General features: G+C 33.0%; 1 protein-coding gene across 3 annotated transcripts in view; it reads left to right on the top strand.

Moving 5' to 3' along the window:
• Positions 1-17,842, top strand: part of ACBD6 (acyl-CoA binding domain containing 6) — a 176,837-nt gene that overhangs the window by 73,730 nt on the left and 85,265 nt on the right. For all 3 annotated transcript variants that reach the window (XR_005556025.1, XM_039337139.1, XM_039337138.1), the window contains exon 5: positions 7,296-7,401. Coding sequence is in view for 2 of the 3 variants with exons in the window: in XM_039337139.1 (XP_039193073.1) it covers positions 7,296-7,401 (106 nt within the window). In the remaining variant the exon portion in view is untranslated. The remainder of the gene's footprint in view (positions 1-7,295; positions 7,402-17,842) is intronic.

The following is a 17,842-nucleotide window of genomic DNA, read 5'->3' on the forward strand; positions in this document are numbered from 1 at the left end:
ACTAGTGGCGGTGGCATAATTTTCTTCAATGAACATACAGCGAGGACTTTTGTTTGCATTCTCATTTTCTAACAAGTATAGAGGATACTTGTATTTTTAGACTAGAATATTGCTAAGCTAAATTCCCTTGCACTGAAAGAAAAACAAAAATATGTTGCTTTGAGTGAAGGGTGTGTGGGGGGGGGGTTCACAGGTTCCTGCATTACTAATCTTCCATGTAGTGTATACTTTTTTCATGCGTGGGCAATTGGGTAACACATGTCTCATTAGGTTCTGGTTACTCTCTGAGGAGAGCACAGAAGTGTGTAGGCAAGTGGGCATCACTTCCTCTCTAGGGAAGCAGACTGTTCAGAATAAACTTGAGTTATGGATTTATTCAGCCTATAAAACCTCAGCTGGCATAAATAATGGATAAAGCAAAGGTTTGTCTGCAGTGCATACCTCAGGGACACAGGCTTGCTTCTCTCCCCCCACTGCCTTTTCTTATGAAAATGATCCCAGTTGCACTGATAGATAATAACAACACCAAGCAATTAAAAGCTATGGGTGGCTGGAGAGAGGAGAAAGGGTTCAGTTAATGAGCTTTTCCTCTTCCTGTACCCAAGAGAGCCTCAGAAGTGATGGGGCGATTAAACGAAGAGATAATTATAGATTATGAGAAGATGGGCCCTATGAGGTGTAAGAGGGCCTTGACATAAACAGTATCTGTTGCAACTGTGTCTTGGCTTCCATCTCTGCTTCAGTACTCTGAGTAGCACAATGATAAGCAGACAGGAAAGACCACCTGTTTGTGGCACATGGTACTCCTTCTGTAACAGTGAGATGATTTCAGAAAAATAAGAAGAAATGGTGATGGAACACAGCCATGTTATCAGCTGGCTGTTGAGTTTCAAAGCTGACATGCTATAAAAGCTGACAAAGAAGATTTATGTACTATTCCTAGTACTTGATAGTTCTGCAACTCTCAACAATATTTTTCCTTTTTTTAAAAAAATAGATATTTGCTAAACATTCCCTAGGTAATTCAGCACATGATACGACATTTGAGGTTTTCATTCAGAAAAGATATACTTGTTGGAGATAAGGGTTTTTTTTCCTTACTATTTTCTGTTTTAGGAGATTTTTTTTCTTTTTCCCCTTTTTTCTTTTCTTAAAATATTTTTAATTAGGTTTTTATATCAGTTTTATGTAATATCCTTAATAAAACTATTGGAAAAGAATGAAATTAAGGAACAAAAATCAACATATGTTCTCTTCTATTGAGCTCTTCCTCATGGTGATATCTTAATGATTCAAAATAAAGATTCTTATCTGGCGCCCTGATTTCAAAATTTCCCAGCTTGACACTGATTTTTTCAAAACATTCAGCTCAGCTGAAGACAAAAATTGAGATCTCTAAGTAAATTTTTAGTATGTCTTTTGTTTTGTCTTTGTCCTCTGTCCTATGTACGTACATACATACATACATGTGCATGCACACGTTGTCTATACTTTCTGGAATTTGATCATATTTTTGTTTCCATTATCTTTTGTGTCCCTGGGTAGGTTTCATTTTTAATTATGAGAGATAATAAATAATTTTATAAACACAAAATAAGATCATAGTCTTAAAAATGAGATGACATTTAAAGCATTTCTTAAATATAATCTTAAATTGGCTTAGAATAAAAGTTTGAAAACAGATTATAATGTGATGTAATTGAATGTACAATAAACATTTAGCTCCATCTCTTACGGCTCAACTACAGTTGATCTGCATTATCACTAAATGTTTTGTAAGTGGCTAATATTAATAAGCCAATTATCATTATCTCTACTTTCAGCATTTGATCTCTCTTTGGCACTATTTAAAATTCTACACCCCTGAGACATGCTAGTCACAATTTGCAAAACTGATATTGACCTTATTGTTAGCAGGGAATATTGCATATGGCATTTGTACGCTTAAGGCCAGTAACATATTCTACACCTTCTGTGTCTTACTGAAAAGTGTTAAATGAAAGCTGAAATCTACCAAAACCATGTTAGTAGCTGAAATCTACCAACAGCAGAGGTCAAACTCTGTGGCCTTATCTATTGATAACTATGCCATATAGAATATTGGAACTTCAAATGTAAGAGGAATAAATGGTAAAGAGCATGAATGAACAAATGAAATAGAAATCAGTATATTGTTGTCTATGAAACTAATGGGAAAGTTGTAATGAATCTGAAAGAAACCTGTAGAATTGAACTAATGAATATATTCAGGGTAGTAAAAATGTAGAGTTAATTGTGGATAAAAAGGATAAAATTATATGTCAAATTGTTTCAATTAATATTATCTAGATAATTGTATATACAAATCTATAGGTTGATGATCATTACATGCTGCGCCCCTGTGAATGATGATTGTGAAAAAATCATAGATGATTCCAGGAGGGAAAAAAATTAAACGTTGTGAATGAATAGCCTAATGAATGTTACTCGATTAGGTGGCATGAATGGATAGATGAGAATGAGAGAGTGCAGAAAAGTAACTATGCCATACAGAGATTTGAATATAAATATTCACAGTGAGTATTTTGCAAAACATGCTTTAAATATAGGTCTATTAATTCATATACACACACATGACAAAGGAATGAATATAAATGTAAAAAGAAGATCTAATTGTTTAAAGTAATGAAATATGTCATTAGTGAAACATACAAGAGATGGGAGATTCAGAAAGTGAGACAAACCATTTGGTAGTATTATGAGCTTTCTTAATTAAGAAAAAAGGGCATGAAAGAAAGGAAATGTGAAATAAATGACAGTTGAAGTAAAATATTTGCAGGAATAAAAGGTATGAATCCTGTATGGAAAAGAATCTCATAAAAGAATGAATGGTAATAGACAAAAGAAAGATGTTGAAGATGCTTGGGATGGAGTGAAAAGAATGATGTTATATTGTACAACAATGGGGGGCTATGCAGATGGAAAGTACAAAAATATGCTTGGTGAAATGATGAAGTGAAATATGATTATGGATAAGAAGAATGGTGCAATAAATAAGGATAAGAAAAAGTCATTGTGTAATTTGTGTAGAAAGGAGAAACAGTTGTGAAGAACATAGTCAAATAGCCAAATTTTGTTTGAAGGCATCCTGACTGAAAGAATACAGAGGATGACACTGAGCAAAATTTGGCAAATGAAGTGTGAAGTCCATGTGAAGCAGAGGTGTGCAGATCAGATTGTTGCTCATTGACAACAAACATATACACTTGAGGAAGTGGTATTGAAAGCTTATTGATTTTTTAAAAAGTGCTTTGTTATTTTGAGTTATGTTTTATGCATATAAAAGTTAGGTTGGTTACTGAATATAGTAAGAGCAGTATACAGTAGAAGCATATAGTTAGACCAGTGGTAGTCAACCTGGTCCCTACCGCCCGCTAGTGGGCGTTCCAGCTTTCATAGTGGGCGGTGGGGTTTTGTCCGATACTGAAACACTTTCCTTTTTTTTAATTTAATTGACTTTTTTAAAAAAATTCATAGCATTATTTAAAAACATTTTCATTAGGTTTTCATAAAATTCCCCGTGACAATTTAAATTTCTGAAAATATACTATTTGTATCGCCCGCGCATAAGTTTAGTTCACATTACGTAAGTGAAACTAAATGGCGCTATAGTGCGACCGCAAACAGAAGAGCCTCATTTCAGAATAGCTCATGCATCTCCCCCCACACCACCCAGCTGTAACAGACAAACAGAGCTGGTAGCTGGTGCCCCCCCAAACCCAATCCACGATGCGCGAGAGGCATGCGCAGACATCGATACACAGCACAGGCTCTTTTGTTTGCGGTCACACTGATCATACACAGTTAGATTTGTGAAAGTGAGCATGTGCCTACAGCTTCAAACAAAATATTGTGAGTCCATGTCTCAAAAAAAGAAATACGCTCATGGCTATTTGCCAGAGTATCTGAAGATGGATTTCATGTAAATAAACAACATCCAATGTGTTTATTGTGTCATAAAACATTATCCAATGAGGCAATGAAGCCAAGTCGATTGCGAGAACATCTTTCTACAAAGCATCCAAATGATAAGGACAAGCCCATTGAATATTTTCAGGAAATATATAAAAAATTTCAAAATCATTCAACAATCGTTGCATCATTTAAGAAACAACATGCAGCGAACGAAGATGGATTAATTGCCGCTTATCGCATTTCACAATTAATTGTAAAAAGTGGTAAAAGCTATAATATTGGAGAAACTGTAAATACCCTCTATAAAAGAATTTATCTCAACAGTAATCATCAGGATATACCTGAAATTTTAAAAACATTGCCTCTAAGCAATAGCACAGTAAAACAATGAATTGAAGAAATGGCAGTTAATGTTGAAAAACTCTTCATTTTCCATGCAATTGGACGAGTTTACCATTGCAGATAATAATGCTTTATTGATGGCAGATGTACATTATTTTGATGAAAACAATACATTACGAAAAGAAATGCTATTGTCAATAAATCTCATTACAGATACAAGAGGATTATCTATTTTTAATACTGTGAAATCATACTTTACAAAAAATAATATTCCTTTGAATAATATTGTTGCATGCGCTACTGATGGAGCACCATCAATGGTAGGTCGCTATCGTGGATTTGTTGCTTATTTGAAGGAAGAGGTGCCAAATGTTTTATGTATTCATTGTGTGGTGCACAGACAACATCTTGTAGGAAAACATCTAAGTACAAGTCTCCATTCATCATTAACTATAATAATTTGAGCCATAAACAAGATCAAATCCAATTCAAAAAATAATAGAATGTTTGGACAGCTTTGCCAGGACAATAATGAAGATTTTATTATCTTACTTTTGCACACAGAAGTTTGGTGGCTGTCAAAGTGTACATCTTTGGCTCGTTTTGTAGCATTATATGATAATGTCATACAATTTTTTGAAAGTAATAATGAGACCAATCTGTGTCAACAGTTAAAAACAGTAATGAATGATGCCTTTTATTTGGCAAATATTTTCAAGAGATTTCATGATGTCAATTTGCAGCTTCAAGGAGCTAATAAAACTCTTATAGCCTGCCAAAGTATTGTGTCATTATTTATTGACAAACTTGAACTATTTCATTATAATCTATTGAAGAGAGAATTTCATCAGTTTCCTGAATTATCATCTATAAAAGATGATATAACTCCAGAGGATATTGACAGATTCAGTAGCCACCTCAACGAACTTAAATTGGACATGGAAAAACGATTTGAAGATATTTTGAAATTGAAGGTGTATGACTGGATGAAAAATCCTTTTTACTGCAAATATTGAAGAGGCTGATACAACTTGCCAAGAGGAACTATTAGAAATTAGATATGATGAAGAAAGTAAACATAAATTTGATATGAAAACCTATGGGAAAGTAAAAAAAAGCCTGTCTTATATCCAAATATGTGGAAAATGATATTCAGTTTATTGATACCTTTCTCTACTTCATATCTTGTAGAATCAGGCTTTAATGCTGTTAATCATATTATGACCAAAGAAAGAAACCGCCTGAATATTTCCAAAAGAGGAGATCTTCGTTTGTTCCTTACAAAAATTGAGCCAGATATCCAGTATTTAGTTTCACAGCATCAGCCTCAGGGATCTCATTAATAATTTAATTAATTAAATGTAATTTCATCAGATGTTATGCTTCTATGTATGCAAAGTATAAATAAAAAGATAGATTTAACTACAGTAAGTTGTTTTATAAAGATTTATTCTACCAAACTTAGCGAAAGTCCAACATAAAGTATTTGGTAAGTAATTATTATTATATGCTTTAACTTGCTGTAACTCTGCTTTATAAATTTTATAAAGTAAAGTTACTTCCCTACTTTATAAATCACCATTACTATGGAACCGGTGGGCGGTTAGAAAATTTTACTACTAACAGAGATACAAAAGTGGGTGGTAAGTACAAAAAGATTGACTACCCCTGAGTTAGACTTTGAGTAAGACATAAGATAAGGGTGTATAAAGTCCCATTGGCTGTTTAATATATTTATGAATAAAAGTGTATGGAATGATCATAGTGATATTACAAATTAATTATGACATGAAAGTTCGTATATTTCTGCAAATTATACTGTGTTGTTAAATGAGAACTAACATTTGCTGAAACATTAGATACATTATATTTTATCTGAAGGAGTGTTTGACAAGAAATGAATTATACCAAGTTATTCCAAATAAATCGGGGAAATAGAAAAAATTGTGTATCCTGATAAGATATTTATTAAAGATGGGGAAATTGTGACGTTTGAACAAAAAAAGGAAAAATTAATGGTGTAAGAGTGTGCTTCTGCCCATTTTGTGGAAGTGAATGCAGTGGGAAATAAGGTACTTAATTATGTATAACAAAACAAGAAGACTTACTGTAATATTAAGAATGTATGGATGGGAATTGATTACAAAATGTTTTATTAGTACAAAAGAAGTAAACTGAGATGAGAGAAATTCAAGGAAGATCAGATCACTAAACAAATTTAAAGAAAGAGTGAGCAGGGAGGACCAAAAATGTCATGACTGGATGGAGTTGAGAGATCTTTTACAGAGAGTTGAGTTTAAAGAACAAAAGCCAGTATATGAACATGGTAGACTGTTCGCAAGGACAGCAGTGTTGATATAGTTTCAGTTATGTTTCTTTTTTCTTTTCCCATCTCATGCCTCAGGTTTTTCTAGGTGCCAAGTATTTTAAATCCTTCAAAAATAAATAATCCACTCTTTGGCAAAAGATATAGTAGTGTTCAGGAAGACAACCCGGCGTAAATGGCTCTTTGCTAGATAGGACTGGATAGAAAAATTATCTTTTGTTTGTTTGTTTGTTTTGCTTGTAGTCCCTAAGGTAAGATAGTAGCTTCCTTCATGCTAAGAACCCAGTTTGCTGAAGGGAGGAGTGGTGAGGAGGAAGTTTATATTAGATATGTGGGCATCACATTTTAAAGATGGTGAACAGATTTCCCAAATAATTACATTAATTAAAAATTTTGTTTTAAAATTTGAATTATTATGAGACATGCATAATGTTTTTTTCCTAGATGAAACTGATTTATAGCTTACAGTTCTTTTAGCATTAGTTTGCGGTATATTATTTAAGTGTTCTGTGATGCAGAATGTCTACAATATCTGCCAAAAACAGTTTAAAATGATCAGTAAAGGTAAAATGATCAGTAAAGGTAAAATGGTTGAACTGATGAAATCATGCTTGTGTAGTTTGTATTTCTTGCTTGGTAACAGGAAATATACCCTCTTTTTATTTCTTCTTAGGGAGGAAGATAAGAACATATTTGACTATTGCAGAGAAAACAACATTGACCATGTAACCAAAGCCATCCGATCAAAAAAAGTTGACGTGAACACAAAAGATGACAAGGTATTTATATCTCTTTTGAATACAGATTATACGATTTTTTCAAAAATATTGGCAAATAGATTAATGCAAGTTTTGAAGCATATGATTCATAGTGATCAATCTGGATTTATAACTGGAAGATACATGAAATATAATGTTAGACAAATTGTTAATTTAATTGAGTATTTAGACAAGAACAACCAAATCCCTGCGGCTTTGATTTTTTTGGATTCTGAAAAAGCATTTGATCAATTAGATTGGCAATTTTTATTGAGAGTGGTAGAGAAAATGAACTTTGGGGATAAATTTTTGTATGCTCTTAAGGCTATATATCGACCACAATCTGCACAAATTATAGTTAATGGGGGATTAACAGATGCATTTAATATTGAAAAGGGTACTAGACAGGGATGTCCATTATCCCCATTGTTATTTGTTTTAACTATGGAGATACTACTTATTAAAATTCGAGAATCATCTAGAATTAAGGGAATAAAAATAAATAAGAATGATTATAAGTTGAGAGCTTTCGCTGACGATTTGGTTGTGACATTATCTCAACCGACAGATTCAGTTAGGGATTTGGTTGAAATTTTAACTCAATATGGCAAAGTTTCTGGCTTTAAGGTAAATAATACTAAGACTAAAATATTACCGAAACATATGTCTATGAAGGAAAAGGATATTTTGGCTAAATTAATAGGTTTTGAAATAGTGAGAAAGGTTAAATATTTAGGAGTATATATTACAACTTCTAATGTTAAATTGTATAAAAATAATTATGAGACATTATGGGCAAAAGTTCAAAAGGATTTAAATGATTGGAAAAAATTACAGTTATCTTTGCTGGGAAGAATCTCAGCAGTTAAAATGAATATTCTTCCAAAGTTTCTTTTTTTGTTTCAAATGATACCTATTTTGAAAAAAGATGCTAACATGGATGAATGGCAGAAGGGGATTAATAAGTTTATATGGGCAGGGAAAAAACCAAGAGTTAAGTTTAAGATTATACAAGATGTACGGGAAAGAATAGGACTTAAGGTGCCTAATTTAAAACTGTACTATGATGCAGCAGCTTTAACGCTGATTAGTGATTGGCTTAACTTAACAAATAAAAATATCCTTTCTCTTGAGGGATGGGATTTAGTATATGGATGGCATGCTTATCTAATTTATGATAAAAAAGTGGATCAGGTTTTTAAATCCCATATCTTGAGAAGTGCTTTGTTGCGTATCTGGAAGAAGTATTATTATAGGTTAAATTATAAAATTCCAATTTGGGGAATTCCTGGACACGCAATAGAGGGTATATCTAGGGGTGTGAATTTGGACAGGATTTCTTATAAGGAATTACTTAGTTTGGTAGGGAAGGATTGGAAACCAAAGTCTTTAACTGAGCTGAAGCAAGAAAATATTGTATATTCTTGGTTTCAGTATAATCAATTGTTAGGGAGGTGGACTCTAGATCAAAAGGTTGGAATTACTTTAGAGGATGTGAATTTGGTAAAACAGATTAAAGATCAAACTCGAGCCCAAATAAAGATAATTTATAATGTTTTAATAGAATTAGATTCCGAAACGGAGTTAGTTAAAGATTGTATGGGCTCAAAATATTCAAGAATCAATTTTACTGGATACATGGGAGACAATTTGGGTTAAAAATGTAAAATTTACTCAAGCACAAAATTTAAGAGAAAATTTTTATAAAATGTTTTATAGCTGGCATTTGGACCCCCAAAAGTTGTCCCGCATGTATCTTAATTTAAAGCCCAAATGTTGGAGATGTGGAAGCTCAGATGCAACTTATTTTCATATTTGGTGGACTTGTAGAGATATAAAAGCTTTTTGGATTAAGATTTAGTGGAATATTCAAAATATTTTTAAGAGAAAGATAAAGTTTACTCCACAATTATTTCTGTTGGGTATTACGGTTGATTTTGATGTTAAAGAAATTAATTTGATGTTGAATCTTATAATCTTGGGGCAAAATTGGAAGAAAAACTCTTTGCCTACTATGGAAGAATGGATACTTAAGGTGTCTAACTTAGCAGAAATGGCGAAAATTTCCGCTTATTTGAAGGACCATTCACAAGAAAAATACATTTTGGTCTGGAGAAGATGGATTGATTATATTCAAAAGAAATATGAGACTGAAAAGTATTATCTTGCTTATGAATAGATTTTAGGTTATTGTTCATAGTTTAATATGATTGAATTTATACTATTTTTAGTGTTATGGTTTAACTGTATTATTATTTTTATTTTTAATTTGTTAATATTTGTTTTGAAAAAGGAGTTAAAGTATGTTATGGATTTGATTGTTAGTAGAGTTGGGTAATGTTAGTTAGATTATGATTGTTTATTTGTAATCCTATAATCAGCTCTGGGAAGTGGGGAGGAGGAGTAGGAGGGTTTTGGGTTATATATTGTAAAAAAGTTTTAAAACTTTTAATAAAAAAAAAAGATGACAAGGTATTGGGCCAGGGAGGGTTTAGTTAATAAGGCTGATATGTGAGATTAATGTCTTTTAAAATCTTCCTTGAAGCCGCTGTATCTCTGTCCCAGTTTGGCCAGACATCTATGCAGATGCAATTGTCCAACTTTATCTATTTTTCTTACTTGTATGCTGTTTTACTATTGTAAAATTATGCAGCTTCTTAGAAATAAATCCATAATGATTGGATTTTGTCTTTCGAATTTGACAAGTTGCAATTTACCTAAGCTATTTTGGTATGTAGTACAGAAAAGCCAAGTATCTTCTGATCGACATAAGACTTAATCACTTGAATGTGGGTGTTTTCTGGTTTGTTTGCACTGGTTGCCTACACTAATCAGAATAAATGCCATTCATGTGAAGAAGACTATGTGAACCTTCTTCTGAATTATTCTCCCCCTCCCCAATTTTAATAGCACCACATATCTACCTGGTTAGCCATTTTAACTATATTTCATTTTAATGTAAACTATAGTGATAGTGAAATCAATACACTGTTGTCTGGTATAAAGAATTTATTTTTAGGATTTTGTGACAATGCCAGATCTGCCTTTGGGCAGAACATACCTTCAATTTATTTTTTACCTCAGAATAGAAGAAGGTTTGGATGGGGAAGGAGCAAGTAGAGTTATTCTAAGAAAGCAGGGTAAGGCTTGATACCACTTCATCATTCTCCTTCTGCCAGAGTAGGAGACCCAGGGAATAATATAATCTGATACGTTCTTGAATCCTCTGGGGAAATCCAGAGTTAAACAAGCCTCCATAATCTGTTGAATTGGGAAATAGAAAAAGCATTTCAGATCAAAGATCACTATAGTTATGTGGAGCCTGGGCTTCCTTCTGAGGTGCTCTTAACAATGTTGTGAAGCAGGACAATGTCCAGAGCACAAGATCAGCATGGGATTTATCATATGTAGTAAGTCTTGCCATATAACTCACTAAACATTAAAGTAGAGAGATATGTCTATTCTGGCAGCCTTTATTATATTGCAGCCTACACAAGCATCATCATATAACTAGCAGAATTTTTATAGGATAGTTAAAGGCTCCCTAGCATTTGGTTCTAGAAAATCTGAATGCTGCAACTCTTAAAGTATCTGCTGACAAAAAATTGATATTAATGTCAACACTACTCTTCTTGCAATATATACTGAGATATATGTTGCATCCTCTGATCTACTTATATGGGATCAGTTAGTTTTGTCTGAGGATGGAGATAGGGTGCATCAGTTATCTGTCCAATTACATGGTCTTTTGACCCTTCCCATTTTGGCTTATTCATACTAACTGAAAGAGGTTGAACACAGGTAGGCCTCGACTTATGACCACAATTGAGCAAAAATTCTGTTGCTAAGTGAGACAATGGTTAAGTAAGGTTTGCCCCATTTTATGACCTTCCTTGCCACAGTTGTTGAGTGAATCATTGCAATTGTTAAGTTAGTTACATGACTGATAAGCGCATCTGACTACCCCATTGATTTTGCTTGTCCGAAGGTTGCAAAAGATGGTCACATGACACTGCAACCATCATAAATATGAGCTAGTTGCCAAGCATCCGAATTTTGATCACATGGCCACAGGGATGATGCAGTGGTCATAAATATGAAAACCGGTCATAAGTCCCTATTTTTAGTGCCATTGTAACTTTGAACAGTCACTAAATGAATGATTGTAAGTCATGGACGAGCTATAGGTGTGTATGTAATTGGTGCCACCTTCTTTAAAGGAAGTAACAATTTGTCATTGATCAAGAAGCTCTCTCTGAATCCAGATTACTCCAACCAGCATGTGTCATAATTAGCCTCTTTTGGGGCTAAGTGTTTTAGAGGGGTGATGTACGTAGCCACAGGTGTCCCTGCATCAATTCCCCCCCCCCCCCGCTCCAGGCTACCAAATCCTGAAGTCTATCCTTGAGCACTAAAATACACAGTTGGTGTTCTTAACTTTAGTAGAAATTCAGTAGTCACAGGAACTACATAATCAACAATAAAGTAAGAGTTTACTACTTATATAAAAGCAGTTCTGTGGATCCTCTGGATGAACTACTGTATTTTGATTTTTTTCTGTAAGATTGCTTTTTTGTTTTGAATTGTTCCATTCTGTTTTAGTACTGTATTATTGTGGTAAGCTAAAATATTGCCACTTTGATACACCCTGACTTTCAACCTCCATGTAACTTACCTAAGAGGTTCTATGATTTTTTATTTCAGTTTGTGTTTATGTAGCAATTTTTGTTCTTGTCATGCCATGCTGCTAAGAAGGAAAAGTTTAACAATGCTGTTTATTCAAGTTGGTATTCTTCTTGTGTTTTATGTGCATAGAAGCTGAACTAAACACAGGGAAATAAATTCATTTAAAGAAACACTAAATAGAATGCCATTCAATTATCTTTTGCTTTGCAACAGTCACCTACACTAAAAATTCTGTTACAGTGTTAACTTAAATACTTGGAATGGAGTTAGCGAAATCCCATCTTTAAAACCCAAGAGCATGCTAGAAGAGCAAATTTCTGTGGACTTTTGTATTTATGGTCAGACAAAATAAAATCTGTCTGACATGTTGGCTTCTCCTTTATCATACTGCCTGCTTGTTCTGCTCTTGGTCTGCAGCATGTGTAGTCTTCCAATACATTGTGCCATAGCGAACAGATGAAGTGCTTACACATTCATAGACTGAGACGCCACAAATTCAGTTGGGTTCTCTTGTAGCTCTGAGCAGATTTCTGTCCTTTGAGCCATGACATTCCCGGCTGGAATTCTGAATGCTGATGGCATGGCCTTTTATTATTAATCAGGAATTCAAATAAATTAATTTGTTGAAAGAGGGAGAAAGAGTTTAAAATTCAAAGCTAGAAGCCTTCCTCCTGCATGAAGTGAACTGAAACTTCTCAGTGCTTAAGGAGCTTCTGAAGTGCCATTAACTCTATTAGTACTATTAGAGGGCAAAGATATTTTAGCTACAGAAGATACATTTGAAGATTTGACACATGATCAGTTTTAATTCTCAAATCTCTACAGTAGTTAAAGCCATTGCATGGAATATATACAAATTTCCAGCCAGCATATTTGCTTCTGAAAAATAGTTCTTGTTCGGGAAGTAGTATTATTTCTTAGTAATAATCATGCTTCTTCTTTGACTGCAATTTTATAATTTTTAGATAGGTTATTGCAGTACTCTGTTGCAGTAAAAATACCTAAGCTTATGATGTGTTGTTATTTAACTACATTTATGCAGTTTAAAAGTATACAATTAATGGCTATTTTCTCAAGCAAATCTTACAGGAATACTTCATTTTAAAGATGAAACTGCGGTATGCTAGTATACCTAAGAATATTTTGATTTTTACAGTTGTGTGAAAACAGTGAAAATGGAAATGATAAATACTGCAGTAAATAAAATGTCAGCATATCAGATTTTAAAGCAGCAGACTATTTCCTAGCCTTCACGTATGTTTCTGGTAAGACCTGTGACATTTAATGGAAGAGAAAGTATACTAAGCCAGCCAAAGAAACACTACATGTGTTGTGATTCATCTTTTTACTTTTGAATCTTAATTCTAAGACATTTGTAGTTGAATAGAATATTTCAGTATAATAGTTTTCAAAGCCTTTTAATCACAGTACTTTAGAAAAACACTATTCCCCATTCTAAGATTTCCAAGTTTTCAGGGCAGGAGGAAGGTGTTGGGGTTTTTTCAATAGTTTTTTATTAAAAGTTTAAACTATTGCATTAAAAGATAACACAAACTCAAAAAAGAAAAATAGAAAGTAAAAGTGCAGAAAAGAAAAAAAAGAAAAAAGAAAAAAACCTAAGAAAGCAATTTCCCGCTCTCATCACAATAAGTATAAACAATTTAACTGTATCTGGTTGCCTTCTTTTGATTAACAGTTATAAACCTCTTCATCTCCTAACTTGATTCTTAATGGTGGGCAAGTCCTATAAGCAGTTTTCTTTTTCCAATCCAGATCTCAAGCAAAAAATCCAACAGATCCCTAAAGTAATAATATTTGTTCAAAATATAAAAGTCATTGTTCTATATATCAACTCTTAGGTACAAATTATTATTGGCCCTTGTCTTGAATTTATTTAGAACTTTAACAAACCTCTTTTGTAAGTCCAATAAGAACAAATTATTCCAATTGCTCTCTGGGATTGACATCTTTATTTCCTTCTTAATTTTTAAAACATTTTTTATTTTATTCTATCTACTAGAAAATTCTTATACTTAAGTGAGATAAGCTTCATTTCAAATCTTTTTCTGTAACAGCTTCTTATGGGAACAAACCGTTGATAAGAACACACAACATAATTGGCATGGTTGATTCAAGATCCTGGTATAATTCCTCAAAAATATCTCTGAACAACATTATAAATTACTTATCTTCCAATAATGAAAATAATTTTTCTTTTTCCTGAAAATGCATTTATGCTTTAAAATTAATTTCAAGATCATCATATTCAAAATCCCATATTTCAACATTTTCTGAGCCTTTAATTTGTTTAAAACTTTCTATACCCAAAACCTTGTCTTGTTTTTTGTTGTTTATTTAAATTATTAAAGGTTATATAGGTGCAGATTCTTCTTTTTATATTAAGGATTAAAGGCACTAACCCAGTGTTTTCAACCCTGTCGTTTTGAAGGTGTCTAACTTATTTATAGCAATTAATCAGTTCCCAGCAACTTCCTAAGGTGGTTAGAAAAGAAAGTGTGAACTTAGTGTCCTTTAAAGACTCCAACTGTGATTCGAACCATAAGAGTAAATTCTCTCATCTCCTAGTTGTCTCACCCTCTGAAGACAGCTGCCTTGCGGTCCTCTCAAAAGGAGCAACCGTACCAGAGCACAGTGTGGGCAAATTCACATACTCTCTTTCTCTAGAGAGGAGCAAAGGAGCCAATCTGTTCGTCAGCTCCTTTCTTGGCTGCAACCGTCAGCCCCACCTTTGCAGAGCCATCTTCAGTCCATGTTCCTTTTTTTTTCTCCATATATATCCTCCGTCATCAATGGGCCTTATCTGTTGACAACAAATACCATATATTCGGCGTATAGGGCGACCTGGCATATAAGACGACCCCCAATTCGACGCTGGGTCACAAGACGATCGACACCGAGTCGCAAGATGATCAACGCTGAGTCTCATGCCTAGAAAGTCATCTTATACGCCGGAAACTACCGATATTTCCGGCGTATAAGACGACTCGGTGTATAAGACGACCCCCGAGTTCGGAGGTTATTTCAACGCTCTCAAAAGTCGTCTTATATGCCGGTATATAAGGTAAATATTCAAGGCACTCAAGAGATCCTTTTTGGGTATTATTTTAATACATTACAATCCTTACCCATCCAAATAAATAAATAAATCCACAGTTTAGTGCATCATGGTAATTGAATTCAAAAATGACAGCAGCATTTTTTTTAACCATTTGAGACTTTCATTTATCTTGCCTATGTCTTCTCTTTCTCTCTGAATTAAGATCAGTTCCCAGATATTTTGTCTCGATCCGCATACATTTTTAAGAGGGCAGTACAATTCTTAGCTTTCCCATTTCCTTTGTTTTGACAAGGTCTGTGACATTCAGCAAAGCAAAATTTATGTGCTGTTTGTCTTAGAAACTGCTACAGAAGCTGGCCAACGTAGCAGCAACTAACTAAACCGTAGGGTAGAAGATTTAGTAGCAGAGTCATTGAACAGACATTAGATTTATGCATTTTTATTCCAGATTTTTCAAAGTTTAAGAAGTACCCTTCTGACTTTGTTAAAATATATTATCTGGGGAGGAAAATAAAATACAAATATGCATTTGGAATGTATTTGGGGCAGGCTTTTATATGCACTGTAATTACTTTTAGAAAATAATTGAAATAATGATTAACTTTAGGTTGATGTCAACTTCCTATTAACTTTTTTTAAGGTTTCAAATTTTAAGATTCTGATAATAGACCATCAGCTTTCTAATGGTTAGTAAATGTTTGTCTTAGTAAAAGTTTGTGTTTCAGTACCTGAAGATGGCCTTGTCATTTTCTGTGATTTACAAGCTTAGATAAAACTGCTCAGTTTATATCATTTATATCAACCTCAGATACCACTTTTCTTGAAGCAGAATTTGGATTACTTTAAATACTACCCTCATTGAGGTATGTTGAAAATTAAAATGAGAAAAAATATTACTATGAATAAAAAGTAAAATTAATAAAAAATAATTTATGTGCACAATAATTAACAACTGTAATTTATATTTTAAGTGAGCGGGGACTATCTAGTGGCAATTCCTTCTTGGAATTTAGTGAATATTAAGAATTCTTACAATTTAGGCCAGATTATCCATACTGATCAGCTTGTAAAAGGTTTTCAATTTTGACTTTAGATATTGGAATATTGAAGCTGATTAATCTAATTTGCAGTATGAATTCAGAAAACAAACATTTGACATACAGTATTTTTTTAAGTTGCCATTTGTGAAAATATTAACATTGTGAAAAAAATAATTTTTATGTGTGGAGTTTGGAAAGGTGTGGAAATGTAATGTAATTTGAAACTTGTTCTTCTGAGTATGAGTCCCTTGAAAATAATGTTAATGCAGAGATTGTTTTTTGTAATTATGAAGGTTAATATTTGAAATATTTCTTCAGTGAAATGGCTCTGGGCTATACTATCTGCCAACTTGCTAAAACTTTTTTTTCTTAAATTCAAACATATATAGTGCTATATGTGCTTGTAAAATCAAAAAACAAAACCTCTGGCAAAGGGCCAGGGCTAGGGATAAAAAGGTGAATTATTATATGATAAGTATTAAGTACATAATTTACCTGTGTTGGCTGTAAACAATACATTGTAGTGTACATTTGAATTATGTTTCACAATCTGTCTCCTTCATTTTTTCCCCAAAATCATTAATAAGCAATTTTAGTAATGACATAAGAAGAATTGTATATTAATCTTTAATCTTGGTACTTGAGTTAAAAATATTCTTAAGTTTTTATGAAGAGAAATAGCTTATAGAAAGTAAATACTCACATAAAATGCCCAATGTTTTGGTTATTAAAATATTGGGAATTTACACAGGATTGGAAGGCCAAAAAAGAAAAAAGAAAGAAAAGAGGAAAAAAACATTTGTGTGGAAGTACATCCATACAGAATCATTATCAAGATGGTTTATACTAACAAAAACTCAAACCAGAGCTTTAATTATTTGTACTTAATCATTAAATATGCTATTTAATATAATCAGTATCCAGAGTGAACTAAAAATATCTCTGATAATAAAAGTCTGAATTATTCACTGATTAAAATTTAAATAAGGATTGATTCACTGGATGAAATATGAATAAATTATAACCCTCTGCTAAATTTTGTGTTCTGCTTTTCTGTTCTGTGTGGTGTACTAGAGTGCATTAAGTGGAGGACTTTTCTATGAAGAATCATTGCCAAAATTTATTCTAAATCTAGATACAGTAAATTATTATCATTCACACAGGATGCTGTAAAATAAATTAGGCTGTTGAAAAGCTTAATGCATGATATCAGAAGCAAGATTTTCCTATTCAGAAATAATAGTCTGTCGTCCTTTTGAATCATGTAAATACTATACTATTTTAATTTTTGATGTGTAGATAGAGAACTTGTTTGCTTATAACCTGAAGTTCTGTAATGAGCTGGAGCTAAATTTAACCAGACACTTCTTTATAAATTCCAGAATGGAAAGACCATATAATAATAATTATAATAATAACAACAACAACAATAATAATAATAATAACAACAACAACAGAAAGTAAGTGCCGCCTATGCAAAGAAGCTGAAGAAACAGTGGACCATCTGGTAAGCTGTTGCAAGAAGATTGCACAGACTGACTACAAGCAGTGGCATGACAAAGTAGCAACAATGGTGCATTGGAAGATCTGCAAAAAATATCATTTGCCTGTAAGCAAAAACTGGTGGGATCATAAAATAGAGAAAGTCATAGAAAAT

Source organism: Crotalus tigris, unplaced genomic scaffold (genome assembly GCF_016545835.1).
Source record: "Crotalus tigris isolate CLP2741 ecotype Arizona unplaced genomic scaffold, ASM1654583v1 scf7180000017668.6805642782:7212621, whole genome shotgun sequence".
NCBI lineage: Eukaryota > Metazoa > Chordata > Lepidosauria > Squamata > Viperidae > Crotalus > Crotalus tigris.